At 40.3% G+C, this 17,388-nt stretch overlaps 1 protein-coding gene across 4 annotated transcripts in view; it reads right to left on the bottom strand.

Moving 5' to 3' along the window:
- CUBN (cubilin) overlaps positions 1-17,388 on the bottom strand; it is a 264,461-nt gene that overhangs the window by 25,698 nt on the left and 221,375 nt on the right. For 3 of the 4 annotated variants that reach the window (XR_003795949.1, XM_029238289.1, XM_029238290.1), the window contains one exon: positions 15,117-15,334. The exons of the other annotated variant lie outside the window; for it this stretch is intronic. Coding sequence is in view for 2 of the 3 variants with exons in the window: in XM_029238289.1 (XP_029094122.1) it covers positions 15,117-15,334 (218 nt within the window). In the remaining variant the exon portion in view is untranslated. The remainder of the gene's footprint in view (positions 1-15,116; positions 15,335-17,388) is intronic. 4 annotated transcript variants of the gene reach the window in all.

Below are 17,388 nucleotides of genomic sequence, written 5' to 3'. Positions count from 1 at the left end.
AAGCCTATTACAGTACAGTACTATATAGCTGATTGTGTTAGTTGGGTACCTAGGCTAACTTTGTTGGACTTAGAAACAAATTGGACTTACGAGTGCATTCTCAGAACAGAGTTCACTCATAGGTAGGGGACTTAGCTGTATATTTTCTGTCACTTGATGTTAGGTTTCACCATATGACTTGCTTGAGACAATGGAATATTAATGGTCATGGAGTAGGAAGAGGCCTTAAATGTGCTTATGTTTTTTGGCTTGGAGTTTTGGCCTCCTGTGATCCACCAAGAGCTCACACCCTGGGTACCTGCGTGGAGAGCAGACCTGACTCCAGGCTGAGTCAGTAGGCCAAGCACAGTCAACCTGCATCCTGGAACAGGCAGGCAAACTGGCCTGCTGACCCGTGAGTGATAAAAATAATATTCTAGGTATAAGCCACCGCATTTTGGATCGTTTGTTATACAGCATTATTGTGGCAATAGCTGACAAATACAAAAATAGCTTTTTTGAATTATCAAACCATAATAGAGCACATTGATGAACTCATAAAATATACATACAAGTAAAAAAGTAAAGGAGAACTAAAATGATCATCAGATAGTCCTGGCTAAAATAGTCAAATAACTGAAGTAAGTATAACATTATATGAGTGAATTATACAACTCATATACTATATGAATAATATTATATGAATACATAGTCAAATAAAAGATGTCCATGTCCATCTCTGGACAACTGCTACTTGGACAGATGGTGGCTGGCTAGCTGTGCTTTCAGATAACAATCGGCCTGACTTCAGGCATTTTCCTGTTCCCCAGTGAGCCAGCTAGGGCTTCAGGCTGTAGTTGAATGTAGTTGAAGGAAGCAGCACTGAAGCACAGGAAACAGAACACAAATGCATTTAAGGCTGGTCCCTTAGGGAAATGGGAGTTCCATAATCCTTTCTTTGAGTAAATCTTGCTGTGATTTTCAAAGCTACAGTAGACAGCTGCCCTAAAGCAGTGAATTCGTTTAAAAAGTTCAGCTAAGCTTCAGATGAACACGTCTTGTTTTTTTTGCTAAAAGTGAATTGGAGTTATTATTCTCTACTCCCTAACCTTAGACATGCGCCACCTTTTAAGTATCATATTTATATCTGCAAGGAAAACACTTCTTAATGGCTTTTGTAACCTGAGTTCTGTTTTTCTGTTTGTTTTCAGTAATGTCACTCAATTTGCCTCACTTTGGACATCCTAATTTGAGACCCAGCCTAATTTAACTTCGAATGCGTACTTAGTCTGGTAATATTTGGGAAGCATACAACTGAAATACTAAAAGAAAGGTAATTTCAGCAGTTAATCAGGAGCTATTGTCACAAGTAAAAGAGCAATGCAATGTTTAAAGAACTCGGGAAAATTATATAATTAACTTTTAATTTATTTTGCATTACTTTGGTATTACTGAAAACACCCTATGTATGCATTAATAGTCTTATGGCGTTTCATGAAAATCATTCCCACCAACTTTGAGATTTTAAAAATGACTTATTAAGCAATATATAATGATATAATCATGTCAACTGATGCAAGAAGAGGATGTGACAAAATCCAACACACATCATGACATAAACTCTCAGCAAACTAGGAATAGAAGGGAATTTTCTCAACTTCATAAAGAGCATCTACAAAAACCATATAGCTAACATGATACTTAATGGTGAAAAACTAAATGCTTTCCTCCTAAGGTTAGGAACAAGGCAAGGATATTTTTCTCACCACTATTCAACAAAGTATTGGAAACTCTTGCCATTGTAATAGACAAGGAAAAAATACAGACTGGAGAGGAAAGAATAAAATTGCCCCTATCTGCCCATGCAGAAAATCCCATGGAATCTACATAAAAATTCCTAGGTTAACAAATGAGTTCAGCAAGAACCCAGGATAGAAGAACAAGGCACAAAAGCAATCACACTTCTATAAACTAACAATGCACGTGTGGAAACCAGAGTTAAAAACACAATTGCTCTAAAGAAAATAAAATACTCAGGTATACACTTACTGAAATGTATACAGAACTTGTGTGCTGAAAATTACCAAGTGATGAAAGAAATTCAAGACCTAAATAAATGGTGAGACATATGTATTCATGGACTGGAAGACTCAGCCTAGTAAAGATGCCAGTTATTTCCCAAATGATGCATAGCTTTCATTTTAATTCCTACCAAAGCCCCAGCAAGATTTTTCTGTTGACTTAAAAAAGCTTATTTTAAAACTGTGGTACGTCAAGACAAGAGAATATTATTCAGGGCTAGAAAATGAACTATCAAGCCATGAAAAGACATGGGAGCAACTCAGTGCATATTACTAAGTGAAAGGAGCCAATGTGAAAAGGCTACATACTGTACAGTTCCAACTAGATGACATTCTGGAAAAGGCAAAACTAATGAGACAGTAAAAGAATCGGTGGTCGCCAGGGGTTGGGGGGAGGGAGGGAGGCATGAACAGCCAGAGCACAGAGGATTGTTAGGGCAGTGAAAATGCTCTGTAAGATACCATAACGTTGGATACATGTCATTACACATTTGTCCAAATCCATTGGATGTACAACACCAGGAGTGAACTGTGACTCAAACGATGGCTGTTGGGTGGTTATGATGCTTCACTGAACATCATCAGTTGTAACAAATGTCTCACTCCAGTGGGGATGTGGTCAATGGTGGAGGCTGTGCACGTGAGGGGCGAGGGCATAAGGGGAATCTCTGTACCTTCCCCTCAATTTTGCTATAAATCTAAAACTGCTGTAAAAAATAAAGTCTTAATAAAAACCAACCAACCAACCAAAACAAAACAAACAAACAACTTATTTTAAAATTTACATAGAAAGTCACAGGCTCTTGAATAGTTAAAACAATCTTGACAAAGAAGAATAAACTGGAAAGGATCAGGCTTCCCTGGTGGCGCAGTGGTTGAGAGTCCGCCTGCCGATGCAGGGGACACGGGCTCGTGCCCCGGTCCGGGAGGATCCCACATGCCGCGGAGCGGCTGGGCCCGTGAGCCATGGCCACTGAGCCTGCGCTTCCGGAGCCTGTGCTCCGCAACGGGAGAGGCCACAACAGTGAGAGGCCCACGTACTGCAAAAAAAAAACAAAACTGGATAGGATCAATCTGCCTATTACTATACAGCTATAGTAATCCAGATAGTATGATATTCGTGGAGTGTTAGACAAACAGATCAATGGAAAAGAATAAAGAACCCAGAAATATGTCCACACAAATATGTCCAAGTGATTATTTACAAAGATGCAAAAGCAATTCAGTGGAGGAAGGATAGTCTTTCAACAAATGGTAATAGAGAAATTGGACATCCAGGGGCAAAAATTAGGTCCAATCTAAACCTCAGACCTTGAACAAAAATTAGTTCAAAATGGATCGTAAACATAAATGAAAAATGTAAAACCATAAAACTTCTAGAAGAAATCGAAGTAGAAAATCTTTGAGACCTCAGGATAGGTAGAGTTCTTAGCCTTGTTATCCAAACACTATACATAAAAGGAGAAACTGATATGCTGGACTTCTTCAAAATTAAAAACTTTTGTTCTAAGAAAGGCCCTGTTAAGAGGACAAAAAGGCAAGCTATGGACTGGGAGAAAATATTTGCAGACCATGTACCTGAGGAAGGACTACTACTGAGAATATATGAAGAACTCTCAAAACCCAATAGTGGAAAAACAAGTAATCCAATTAAAAAATGGGAAAAAATTATGAACATCTATTTCACCAAAGAGGATATACATATGACCAAAAAAACACATGAAAATTGTTCACCACTAGGGAAATGTAAATTAAAACCATAATGAGATATGAATACATTTCTATCAGAATGGCTAAAATACACACACACACACACGAGTGATAGCTCATTGTAGAATACCGCACACCACAATGGAATGACCAGGGTGAGGGTGTCCCAAGTGTGGATAGCACAGAAAGTACTCCATAAGGACTCTCTCGCCAAGATGACAGAACACAGATGACAATGAAATAGCATCTTAAAGTGCTGAATGCAAATAACTGCCAAACTAGAATTCTGTATTCAGAGAAAAAAATCCCACAAAATTTAAGACAGAATAAAGCCATTTTCAGAAAAACAAAAACCAAAAGACATTTTTACTAGAAGATTTGCAATAAATAAATTTTAAAAAAAAACGCTAAAGGGAGTTCTTCAAAAAGAAATAAACTGATCTCAGATGGAAGCACAGAAATTCAGGAAGAAAGAACAAAAGCAATGGTAAGTATACATAATTACTAACTAAAACAATAAAAACATTTTATATGCTTAAAACATATGTAGAATTTAAATAATTGATATTAACAGCACGGAAGACAGGAAGTAGATTAATGGAGTTAAAATGTTGCATTTATCATGACATGGTAAAAGGACTAGTTTTAGGGCTTCCCTGGTGGCGCAGTGGTTGGGAGTCCGCCTGCCGATGCAGGGGACACGGGTTCGTGCCCCGGTCCAGAAGATCCCACATGCCGCGAAGCGGCTGGGCCCGTGAGCCATGGCCGCTGAGCCTGCGCGTCCGGAGCCTGTGCTCCGCAACGGGAGAGGCCACAACAGTGAGAGGCCTGCGTACCACCCCCCGCAAAAAAAGGACTAGTTTTAAACTAGATTCTAATGAGTCAAGGGTGAATGTTATAATCCCTAAGAGTAACTGAATATATAAGTAATGATTTTTTTGTTTTCTTTATTCAAGACCCATTTATTCTCTAGTTCTGCCCACATGGAGACACCCTCCTTGAAAAGGCATTAAATCCTTCCCTTCACTTTAACACCTTGTGCTGAAAACACGTGTTCCAAGGTTTCAGCTACGAGATCCACATTCTTAAAGCACTGGTTCTTAAACCTCATCTAGATTTCTTCCCTTGGATGGGGGGAGATGACCCAACCACAGCGAAGAACAGCTCAGGACTGGGGGCTCTGCTCGCCCAGAAGACTTTGCAGCTCCCCTGAGCCCCGCGGCTGAAGCCAGGATTAGGGCCCTGAGGCGAGGGCCCTCTTCCCTAGGCTGGCTGTCCCCTCTAGTTTTCCCGGAGTCTGGGGATTCCAGACAGTCTCTGCTCGCGCTTCTGTATCACACCTGCTGCCTCAATCCACGCCAAGGGGGGAAAAGCACACAGAACTGCCTTTCAACGCAGCGACGTTCTACACCAAAGTTATCTGAGAAGCCTGCAGGTTCTTTGCCATCGGAGGACACTCCCAAGGCCACCACTTCCCCGGGCTCCCCACTGCCCTTGCTGGCAGCCTGGACGTGCGTGGCCGCCGTGCTGAGTCGCGCACACCACCGGGCTCCACTCCACTCTCCCGGGGAACTGAGGCCCGGGCTCAGCGGCAGGATCTGTCCCGAAGCCAGTCCTAGAGTGACAAGAGCCACACCTGCGGGTCTGTTCCACCGACCGGCCGCCCAGCACCGAGCTGGGCGCACGGACCCGGGTCTGGATTGTGTCGGCTGCTGCTTCTTGCCTGGGTTCACAGGCCGACAGCCAGTGTCCTCCCTTCCCTGCTCGTCACCACACCAGCGGCTCACCCCTACCTGCCGCCGTCCCCAGCCTGGCCACCGCGGGCTCCCGGGCCCGCCAAGAACCTAGACGCCAGCAGGCGCCTAGCTCCCATTAGGCCAGCTCCCCGTTGAACTACGGCTGCCTAGCCGTGTTCTCAAGGCTTCAGGGCCGGCGCCGCTCCTCCCTGGACCCGCGATGCTCCCCGGATCCGCGATGCTCCGCGGAGGCGCCGGAGCCTCGCCGCACGCAGCCCAGTACAGGCGATCTCCGCGCCCGCCTGTCCCGCCGCCCGGACAGTAATGATTTTTAAAAGAGAGTGACAACTGATTAATTCAGAAAAGGCAAAAACACAAAGATGGCTAAAGAAACATAAGAACATATGGAACAAACAGAAAACAATACGGTGGTCTATTTAAATCCAATAATGTTAGTAATTTTATTAGTAACATGGCCCAATCTCTTTGAAAGACAAAGTAAAACAAAACCCGAATACATTCTTTGGGGTAGAGAAATGTTGAAAGTGGAGAGATTGAAAAATATACCATGAACTGGAAGAAAGCTAGGGAAGCTGTATACTGAACTGGAAAAAGTAGACATTAAAGCAAAAAGACCCCCCAAAAAACAAGAAAAGACCTTGCAGAATAACATGAGTCAATTCACCAAATTCACCAGGAAGATATAATCATTTTAAACGTGTATGTGCTACATACTACACTGTCTCTAAGCAAAATAAGACCAGAGTTCTAGCCCTGATCTCTCTACTGCGTTTCTCATTCTTGTATCTGACTACCTACTGAACATTAGCCGGACGACTTAAAGGCACCAAATATTCCACACCAAAACCAAACATTACTACTTTCTCCTATGAAGCCTGGCCCTCTCCTGTAAACTTACATTTAGATAGTGGTATCACGGGATATTGTCCAGAAACCTTAGGGTCATCATGTTTTCCTTTTCCCTCAATTCACTGTTCAAAGACTACTGGGTCCTCTTGATCCTGTATCTTAACTGCTTCTCCTTTCAAGTTCCTTCTTTATTTCCACACTGTCACTGCCCTCATCCCCTGCCTAAATGATGGCAATACTTTCCCAATTTTTCTCTGTCTAAAATGCTGCCCCTACTTCAAAACATCACCCTCACAGGTGCTAGCATGTGCCTCCTACACCACATCTGATTAGATCATAGTACTCTCCAGCCTCCAGACGACTGACGGTTCCATCCGCAACTGATGCAGGGCCCACCTTGTCCACCTCCTCCTGTCTCTCCTGTTTCAGCCCCGACTGCTCTCTACCTGACAACCCAAAGTGGTAGTAACAATGTGCAGGCCAGTGTGTGGCCTCTGAAATGGGATATGCCTTTGCAACTTTGCACGTGCTTTTTCTTCTCCATAAAATGGCTGCTTTCCCAACGAAGGCCTTCTCAGCCTTCCGAGTGAGTATTATTTATAGCTAAAATTTAGTGCGTGCTAAAAGAGTGTCAGGGAATGTTCTAGTTTAATCTTCCCCACAACCCTATGAGGTAGTTACTATTAGTGGGCCCCTTTTACAGATGAGAAAATCAAGAGGATAAGTGATTGTCCAAGGTCAAACTTGTTGGGATGTGTCAGGGCTGAGTTTGAACCTAGACAGTCTATCCCCAGAGCCTGTGCTACATTTACAAACCACTAACTACAATTCACGGTTCACATTCCCTGCAGTGCTTTCGCGAACTTTTTTTTCCTGTGTCCTTTTTATTTTACTCAACGCCGAAGTACTTCAGATCACTTCTGCCTCTGCTGTCCTCTGCACATACTTCTGACAAAAGCATTTATCAGAATTTACAATTATTTGCTGACTATTGAGTAAGCTTCTCAGAAATAGAGATCTTGTTGAATTCGTCTTCGTATCCCCAGAGAAAAGATCACTGCCTGCATAGTAAGTAGCTGGTGAATACTGTTGAATAAGCAATTCAGGAAAGCACAGAAAATATATAGATAGTTCTTACTGGAGGGATCTTTGCTTTCTAGTCTAAGTTTATAAGGGAATTCTTGGAATTAAATATATTTCTTGATTTATAAAGTTGTTACTATGCAGTAAACATATTATGTACATGTGCATGTGTATGTGTGTCTGTATATGTGTATATATATGTGTGTGTGTGTATATATATATATATATATATATACACACACACACACACACACACACACACAGGCATAGGACCAAGTTTTTGGTCCTATGTATTAACCTGTTTCAGAGCTAAGTTAGTTGACTTTTGTGGCATATTTGATTGTGAAGAAACAATCAGCAGAACAACACCAAAAATATCACCAAAAGATTTAAAACACTGCCGAAGGGTTAGTTTTGTTTTTTTGTTTTTGTAGGAAAATGCTTGTTTAGCTAAACATTTGCCATTATAAATGATAGGTCTGTTACTTAAGAAAATCTGCTCTCTGAGTGTTGGATTTCAGAAGGCAGAGCAAATCTAAAAATTCGTAAAATTCCAGACGCGCTGATGTGCAGCACACTATATAGAAGAATGGCTTCCCCTCATCATTGACGACCACGAAGTCAAAAGTTAGCAAGAATTAGAAACTGTTCTAGTTAGAGGGCAGGACTAATAGCAATGTGCTATTCAATTGTCATAAAATAGGTTGCATTAGAAAAGATATGAAATTCATCAAACCAGAGTACCCAATAGTTTTTAATAATGCAAACAAGGGCATGGAATTGTTTTGTTGCTCTCGTTAATGTGTTAGCTTGCACATTGTGCTATTGATATTTACATTTTATGACTCTGGTGGCAGTGTGATTTAGTGGAGATGGATTATTTTCCCAGTTCTGCTCAAGACTTGCTAAGAGGCCCTGGCAAGTCACTTAATTTCTGTGTGACTCAGTTCCCCAATTTGTAAAGTAAAATATATGAGAATGCCAATCAGGATTACAACATAAAAATAAATGCCCAAATTCCTTAATTTTGATAGAACTTTAAGAAATTTTACTAAATTGGAGGCCATCATTTGGGGTTAGAGATTTTTGTTATACAGAAATTTATTACCTTTATATTCCAATGGAATTATACTCCACATAATTGTGCTAATTCTTTATACCATTATATCATGCAAAGCTGTGAAGATAGATGTGACATTTGTCTGTCAACAGCGGAAAGAAAATGGGCTTTTACTGTATGTGTATGCATATATATAAAAATTATTTGTAAATATAAATGTTACGTAAAATATAAATACGAAACATATATACTTTATGCATATTATATTTATAATATATAAAATATATTTGTATCATAAATATAAGTCTACTATGAATATATAATTATGCTATATTACTTATAAATAGTATATTTTACTAAAAAATATTTTTTTCCTTTCCTTATGGGAAGGAGGAAATAGTGACTGCTGCAGTTATGTGCAATATTTATATAGTAACAGTAAATTAAATGCACTATTTAGGACTAGGTACAAATTGGAAAGCAGGCAGTGTCAAAGGAGAAGATGAGAATGGAGAAAAGTAGCTCTATCTCCCCAAAGAGTTAGAAAAGAAATGACTTGCCTTTGAGAAAAGTCACCCCCAGAATCCCTCATCGTCCTGAGTGTGTTCACTGATCTCTACAAAAGCGATGTGGGCATTTTAGGAAAAGGATGAATTTGGGAGATAGTCCTACCTGATTCCAAGCTTGGCTTTACCTCTTATAAACGCTTTGACTGCAAGCAAATTACCTAATCTCCTAACTTCTTTGTTCCTCCATTGTAAAATGGGATAATCTCTGTCTCAGGGGTAGTTGTGAGGATTAGATGAGAAAATCCATGCAAAGCCCCTCCCATAGAAGCTCAGTGACAGGCGGTCATTATCTGTATGCCTTGGGCATCCTTGACATCTTCTCCTGGGGGTGAACTGAAATTAAAGCTACCACACAAAGGTAGATTTTTCACATCTCAGAACAAAGAGAAGAATATAGTCCCTGATAATGTTTTATCTCTAAACAACTGTTTACAAGTAAAGGATTTTTTTCAGTGTTTAATGCTGACCAGCCATAAACATGACAGTCTGCTTTTATGCTGCTGGAAACACTACATTAAAGCCTGGCCCAATGAATAAGGATAATGATTATTACAGGGAATCTATGCTTATAAATAATTTAATCCTAAACATCCAGTTGTTGGATGAGTTGCATTTTTAGGAGGGCTGGTGCTGTTTAGGTTATGCAGAATAATTGCTTGCCAGCTTCTTGTTTATTTCAATGTTTTTCAAAGTGTTATCTTATAATTTACCACTAACTCAATTTTATCACTTAGCTTGGTCTTCACAGTACCATCTGGTTTCATTTTCCCAATGACAACCCTATCCTTCAAGACCAGGGGCAGCAATCTGGTCATTTAAGGAGGGGGTGAGTGGGTTAGAGCACAGACTGATATTGGAATATATTTTCATAAAAACCTTTTCTTTTTCTTTTGGCTGATCTGGAATTTTACTCCTGCCTACTGCTTTTGTAAGGTTTTGGTGAACTAAGCATTTGTTAGTTTCTTTATCACATTCCCACATTCTCAGCTCAGCAAAAAACCCTTGTCAGTAAAACCCACAAAGGAGAAACTGCAGATAACCTTGTCTTTGGCATCATCTCCCAAGGGATGCTGAATCAGCAGTGAAAGTTACAAGACTTAAAAAGAGCGGAAATAAGCTTAGTCTAGTTTTCTGCAAATGGGTTTACAATTTCAGCTCATCTCATTGTCAGACTTCATCAGAGGGAGCAAATGACATTAAGAGAACAGACAAACAACACTGCTTTCTAGTAATATCCCCATATTCACTAAACTGAGGGTTATTTGAGCAGTGACTTAGGAAATTATTCACTTTATAATTCAACTACCTTACTGCAAATGTACTTTTAAAAGTAATGTCGTCTGGCAGCTAACATCAGGCTGCTAGGAAGCACAACAGAGACATAGACACATCGATATTTAGTGTCACTGAATGTTTTTAAGTTTATTTTTTTAATGTTTAGCTATAGAACTTTAGAATGCCCCTCCCAAAGTCCAAACTTAACACCAAAACTGTGAAATTTAAAAATAACCAGAACCAGAAGTCTGATATGTTGTTACATTTTCCTCCATTTGCTGTGGTTATATTTTCCATCTTTGGGGCCCCAAACTGGCATCAGCTTTCTCTGTGTACCTTTCCTTCTTCTCCATCCCCTCTTACAAGTAAACTCCTGTTGAGCCACCTCAACTTCTTCCCACCACTGCCAAATGCCCACAGACCTCAACGCTAACTGGGCCAAGTTCAGTTTTTGACCCTGATATTTTGCTAAAGGGTTATATGATACATTACTTAAGAAAACAAGTTTAGTTACTATGGTCCAACACAGTCAATAAACATAGTTTAAACCCCTGATCTAATCCTGTATCTACAAGTTTCGTATCTAATGGGATGAGCACATCAAAAACAGACTGACTGGGCCTGGAACATAACTGCATGAATAAATGTTCTTTCCTCTCTCACCCATCCTCCAAGATGCATGGATTCAAGTAAGAAATAACTGCTTTATTATTTCCTTGAGCAGTGCCCAGGACAGGAAGTGCCCCTGGCTGGGGGTGGGGAAGGGGTGTTATCTCAGGTTCTGTGTCTCTGTGGGAAGCTGTCATGAGAAACAGAACTGGGAAAGGGGGCGTCCCTGGTGTCACAGTGGTTGAGAATCTGCCTGCCAATGCAGGGGACGTGGGATCGATCCCTGGTCTGGGAAGATCCCATGTGCCGCGGAGCAACTAAGCCCGTGAGCCACAACTACTGAGTCCACGAGCCACAACTACAGAACCTGCATGCTACAACTACTGAGCCCATGAGCCACAACCACTGAGCCCACGTGCCACAACTACTGAGCCCATGAGCCACAACTACTGAGCCCGGGAGCCACAACTACTGAGCCCGCAAGCCACAACTACTGAGCCCATGAGCCACAACTACTGAGCCCAGGTGCCACAACTACTGAGCCCGCGTGCCTCGAGCCCGTGCTCTGCAACAAGAGAAGCCACTGCAGTGAGAAGCCTGTGCACCGCAACAAAGACCCAACTCAGCCAAAAATATAAAATAAAATAAAAATTTTAAAATAATAAATAAATAAATAAAAACAAAAAAACAGACTGACTTAGAGGCACTCTGGCGTGAGACCAGTACAGTAGGAAGAAATGGGGGCTTTGATGGCTTAAAAACACATTTGCAGGTCTGAAATGCTCTGTGAGTGACAAAGATGAGCACAGCCACAGCTGAAGCAGACTCTGGTGGTAAAGGAGGGGCAGGAACTCAGCAAGCAGAAGTGGGTAGAATAAACGGTACTCATCAGTGTTAGTTCTGCACCGTGGAGCTTGCCCACTTGGGCCAAATCCATAGGACTGAAGGCTTTTTAAGCTTCACAGGATCATGGACACCACTGACAATCGGGTGAAAGTTGCATACTCTCCAGAAAAACGCTGAGATCTGCAGATAATTTCAGAGTTTCACAGACCCCAGGACAAGTACTCCGTTGGTTATCAGTTATCGGGGATCAATTATTCATGTAGGGGAGGAGAGATGGGGCAAGCGGGCAGGCAGGTGTACTTCACAGGTAGGTATCAGCTCCCGGGAAGTGCTGGCTTTTGCTTTCTCCTTACCTGCCATCCTGTGCAGGTGGCCCTTCATAGCAGAAGTTCCATAAAAGAGGAGACCTGATTTCACCACACAATTCATTAGCGACAAACTAGGGGGATATTTCCCCCAAATTTGTTCTGAGCCATTAGCAATACAAATATAACAAATGCCCAAGGAGAACTTATCTAATAATCATATTATTGTATGAGCCGGCTCTTCACTGACTTCAGAAAAATTAAAGCAGATGTGCATAAAGTATTGTCAAGTGTGGAATCAAAACAGCGAATCTGTAAAACTCCAGTGTTTAGGTCAAGATAAGCTAAACAGATGTCACAGACTAAAATGGTCTCCTCTTCACATCAATTATTTATTCAGGGAAGATACTGTCTTCCAGGCTAAAGTGACAGTTTTGGAAACTAAAATTCACTGTCCCACCCATAAAGTTGTTTCTTCTCTCTTTACAGGATGCCCAGGGCAGTTTGAAATGGACAAGACTGAGGGGAAAAGTGCATCTTATTAGCCAAGTTTAAGTGCTTTGTATAGATCTGTAAGAAAAAGATTCTATAAACACTAGAATTCAACGTACTCTTTATTGTTTCTTCCCCTTTTCCTCACCATAAACAACAAAAAACAAACCAAATTGAAAAGCTATGCAGAATGATCAGTGAATTTATATGAGTGGTCTTGAAAGGTTTGTAAGACCAAAACAGTACAAAATTATAACAATCGGTTGTTCAGGAAAAAAAATACCACTAACGATCACTTAAAATTACTTCTTAAATATTCCCAAGTGGCCAATAGCATTTATACATGAAGAAGAGGTGAGAGGCATGCAGGGGTAGCACACTGGGAGGCAAGGAATGAGACCCTATTTCTGCTCTCTGCATGTGACCAGAGGAAAATAGTTATTCACTGAAAGTGGCCAATGCTTATGGATGAGCGGAGCCCTTGACAGTGTAAGATTATTCCTTCTGTGCTACTTCAGTAAAATCACCTTAAGTCGGAGAATGTCTTTTTGTAGCTCAGAAAAATGTAATAATTAATGAGGTTAGGGAACACTGGCTAACGTGGAAGCTTTCACGTAGGTGACAGCCGTGTGGAGTACTTTAGGATGATTTCAATGATCATGTGAGAATACATTAGGAAAAAGAAAAACAACTTGAAAGCAGGTAGCAAGAGCTACGCAATTATGTGTCATTTGATTCTAAAGTCTGTGCTAAAGGCATGAATAAACAAGTTCTCTTGTGCAAAAAGTCTCCAAAGGAAAATTAATTTTTCTTTCAAAATAGCCCTCTGTGTTTTATATGCCACTTCACTTGGGCAATTCCATTAAGGCAATGCTCTCTGTCTGCCCATGAGACTTGCTTTCAAGTCACTGTTGATACAGCTAAGTAGGCTAGGTGGCAAAGTGATTTTCTGATACAATTTGCACCATGTCTGCGTTTTATTGGGAAGCCGTCAAAACACAAATGTCTAATTGTTCCCCTCAAGAAATGCATGAAAAGAATCACACACCAAATGCAAAGAAGGTGAAGGTGAGCTCTGCTTTCTATCAGAGGGCTGAAGGTTAGCCACAGCATGGGGTAAAGAGGAAGAAAGGGTTTGAACAGTGAGTCGGCATTCTTATCGTAGAAAACCTCCCAGGTTTCTCTGAGCCTTCACAGTAAGCGATTCGTTTTGTGAGCGGTTTGTTTTCAGAACACTATTCACTTCTATATTCAAATGGAAGACTCGAAACACTTCCCAGAGTCAAATATAAATTATCTTAGACTGTGTCACTGATGCTACGAGTACGGATAAACAGAGAACAGACCAGCTAACTCATACGGCAGGGCTCCCCAACCCCCAGGCCGTGGACTGGTACCGGTCCATGGCCTGTTAGGAACCGGACCACACGGCAGGAGGTGAGCGGCGGGTGAGGGGGCGAAGCTTCATCTGTTGCTCCCCCATCGCTCGCATTACCACCTGACCCATCCCCCCACCCCCGTCCGTGGAAAAATCATCTTCCACGAAACCGGTCCCTGGTGCCAGAAAGGTTGGAGACCGCTGTTTTAAAGGATTCAAAGTTCCAAGTTAATTCTATATAGATAATTATTTCTCAGAAGCAGTGGGAATAAACGGGGGTGCTATTTTTGATTGATCCTCTCACCCAGCTTTTCCTTTTACCTCTAGATGACTCCCAGATCACCTCCTCTGCCCAAGTTGCTTCTCAAGCTTCAGTTTCCTCCTCTCTTTCTCCATTTAGATATCTCATAGGCCCTCCAACCCAAAATGACCCAAACCAAATACAATACGTCTTCCCTGAATCTTAGCCTCCTAAGGCACCAGTATCCAACAAGTCACCCAAAGAAGTCATCCTCAACTCCTGTCCTCATGTAATAAGCATCAGGTTCCCAACACTGTACTTCCAAGGTATTCTACCTTCTGAATATCTCTGAGATTTCCACCTTCTTCTATTTTTATTCCCACTCTGTTAGTTTGAGCCTTCAACCTTTCTCATCTGGAATTCTGTGATAAGCTTCTTCCTTCCACCTTCCTCCACCCTGCTACCACTATGATCTTTCCAGAAGTCCAGTCGGGCTGTGCACTCTTTACTTAAAAGTCTCCCAGGCTCTTCACCATTTTAAGGATAAAGTCAACAGAGGCTACAGGGCCTTCTTTCTTGATCTGGACTTTGCTACCTATAGGCTTAACTTCCACCATTTCCATGGGTGATAAAATGAGACTCAGGTCTCATTTGAGATGGTGGTGTAGACAGACTTTGTCTTTAAATACTAGAGAGACACATATGTTGAGTGATTTTTTGTTTTTACTCAAAATACACCATATGTAATTTTTAAAACCAAAATTTTATGTGACATATTCCTCTAAACTTAAATGAAGAGCAACTTTAGACAGGTGAAAAAAATTAAACAAAGCAGAAAACTAACAGTCATGAAAAATAGATTTACACACGCAAAATTCTTACCCAGTGTCTGCCAGAAAGATATCCTCCAACCTCTTGCTGTTTGAAACGAATCTGTCTTGAACACCAGGAACATACTACTACTGCTGCTCTTAACACCTGGTGGAAGCTTGGAACCACAGAATTTGCCAAGAAGGGGATCACTGATGTTAGAACCATCGTAAACTGCCAGGTAGTCTTGGGAGCAGAAGGTGGAGGAAACCACATCAAAATCATTGAACCTGTGAAATGAACCTTGTTAATAATAATGTTCTCCATTCGAATTTCCATAAAATTATAGATTTAGTTCTTATCAAAAAAAAAAAAAGACAAGACAAACGCCAACAGCATCCAAGTTTCACTTGATAGGAAACGTAGAAACAGTATACTATTTTACTGATCAGTTCAAAAGTTTAGAGGAAAGTTTTTGAGAGACTAGAATATGTCAAGGAGTATCATAAGCTCTGGGGATATAAAGATGAGTAAGAGATAGTCCTGGATTTCCAGGGGTTTACAGTCAAGGATATATTAAATCTACTTGACATAAAAGTTTTGATAAGTTGAACTGATATTTATCATTTCAGCAACACTTTAGTTTCTCAGTCTCATTAAAAATAGGGTGTTTACTCTGTTCCCTTGTTATTTTTGTGAGATCAAGTGGTGCTATCAATCTAATTTTTATTAATGGGAAGAATGCTAATATAATAGAGTGGAAGAAATGCTGGTTTTAGAATCAGAGCTTTATTCTCATTCTCACAGTCTGTTTCCCTCTTTTTAAATGGAGTTTATTCTAAGGTTAAGTGAAACAATGTGTAAAATCCAAATTATGGTAACTGGCATACAGTAGATGCTCAAAAAAAATGGACAGACCCAACAAATGATCGTTATTATTATGATTTTGAAAACTAGGAATAAGAAATAGTTATTCCTCATAAAAGAAATAACAAATATTAAAAAACCAATGGTAGGAAAGAATGAACTAAATTCTCTTGAGTCTTATTTAACTGCTATAACCAGAAATTCACATTTCAGATCACTGTGGTCGTCACAGGCATGTCATCACTCATCCCAGCGCTCAGCCTTCCTGACATTTGTTAGGATTGTCTTTCTGTGTACACTTTGAGGTCTGATGTGGCCCTGAGACATGCTCTGGCCACAGCAATGTAAGCAGGAGTTATGCGTATTACTTTTGGAAGAAGTTTTAAGAACTACTACTCAGTTTGCCACACTGCCTTCTACTGCAGTGATGATCATGGGAGCAAATGTAGAAATGAGTTTCCATCAACCTGGGCAGCTAAGTGACCATGATGAGAGGAGACTCCTTGCCAGGCCACGTTGGACACACTCATACGAGTGAGAAATAAACTTGTTGAGTTAAGCTACTGTGCCTTGGGGTTGTTTGTTACCACTTATAACCTATCCTGACAGATAACATCCCTGACTTTTCTTTCATTGTCTAACATAGTATTTCTTTCCTTTTCTTTCCTTTCCTTTTTTTAAATTGAAGTATAGTTGATTTACAATGTTGTGTTAGTTTCTGGTGTACAGAAAAGTGATCCAATTACACATATATATTCTTTTTCATATTCTTTTCCATTATGGTTTATTGCAAGATATTGAATATAGCTCCTTAACACCATATTTCAATCCAGGTCTTATGCTTTGTCATTTCAAGTAACTATTCCCAGAGTTCCCAAACAAGCAAGGCTTCCTACATGGATTTTCTTAAGGATTTTTATGGTGGGTTTATTATAGCTTATTTTTTAAAAACCTGTTTAAATTATTTGATGTCCTGTCATCATTTTTCTAGGTTCTTCTTTCTCAGGTGTTTTTGTTTTCTGGGTTTTGGTATTTTTGCTAGCCTCTGTAATATATAACATATAATATGGAATAATTTGAAAATATCTTGTGATTAAAATATTTCCTTTAAGAGGCTTAAGAAAAAAATGATACAATATTTTGAAACAGGTTTTGATTGGCTGAATGTTTTCAAACTGATGATAAAGATCAAGATGAAAAATTTCTTAATTTTCTTTAACCACATGTAACATTTAATGTTCTATAATAAAAGAAGGCAAAACAATAGCTAGATAATTTCCAAAAACACTACTTTCATTTTTATTTTCTATAGACAATACATTTATTTTCCACAACGTGAATCCATGAAGATAAAAATCTGAGTTTCCAAGAGGACTCAAAGCTGTTTTGGCTTTGCATCATTTTCCCATGACAGCACAGAAAATATTTGCAAAAGCCCATTAACAGAAAACGTCATGAGGCCGGCCTATTTTGAGAG

The sequence above is a fragment of the Monodon monoceros genome, unplaced genomic scaffold (genome assembly GCF_005190385.1).
Source record: "Monodon monoceros isolate NGI ecotype Baffin Bay Population unplaced genomic scaffold, NGI_Narwhal_1 Super_Scaffold_21, whole genome shotgun sequence".
NCBI lineage: Eukaryota > Metazoa > Chordata > Mammalia > Artiodactyla > Monodontidae > Monodon > Monodon monoceros.
This window is presented reverse-complemented; position numbering and strand designations above follow the sequence as displayed.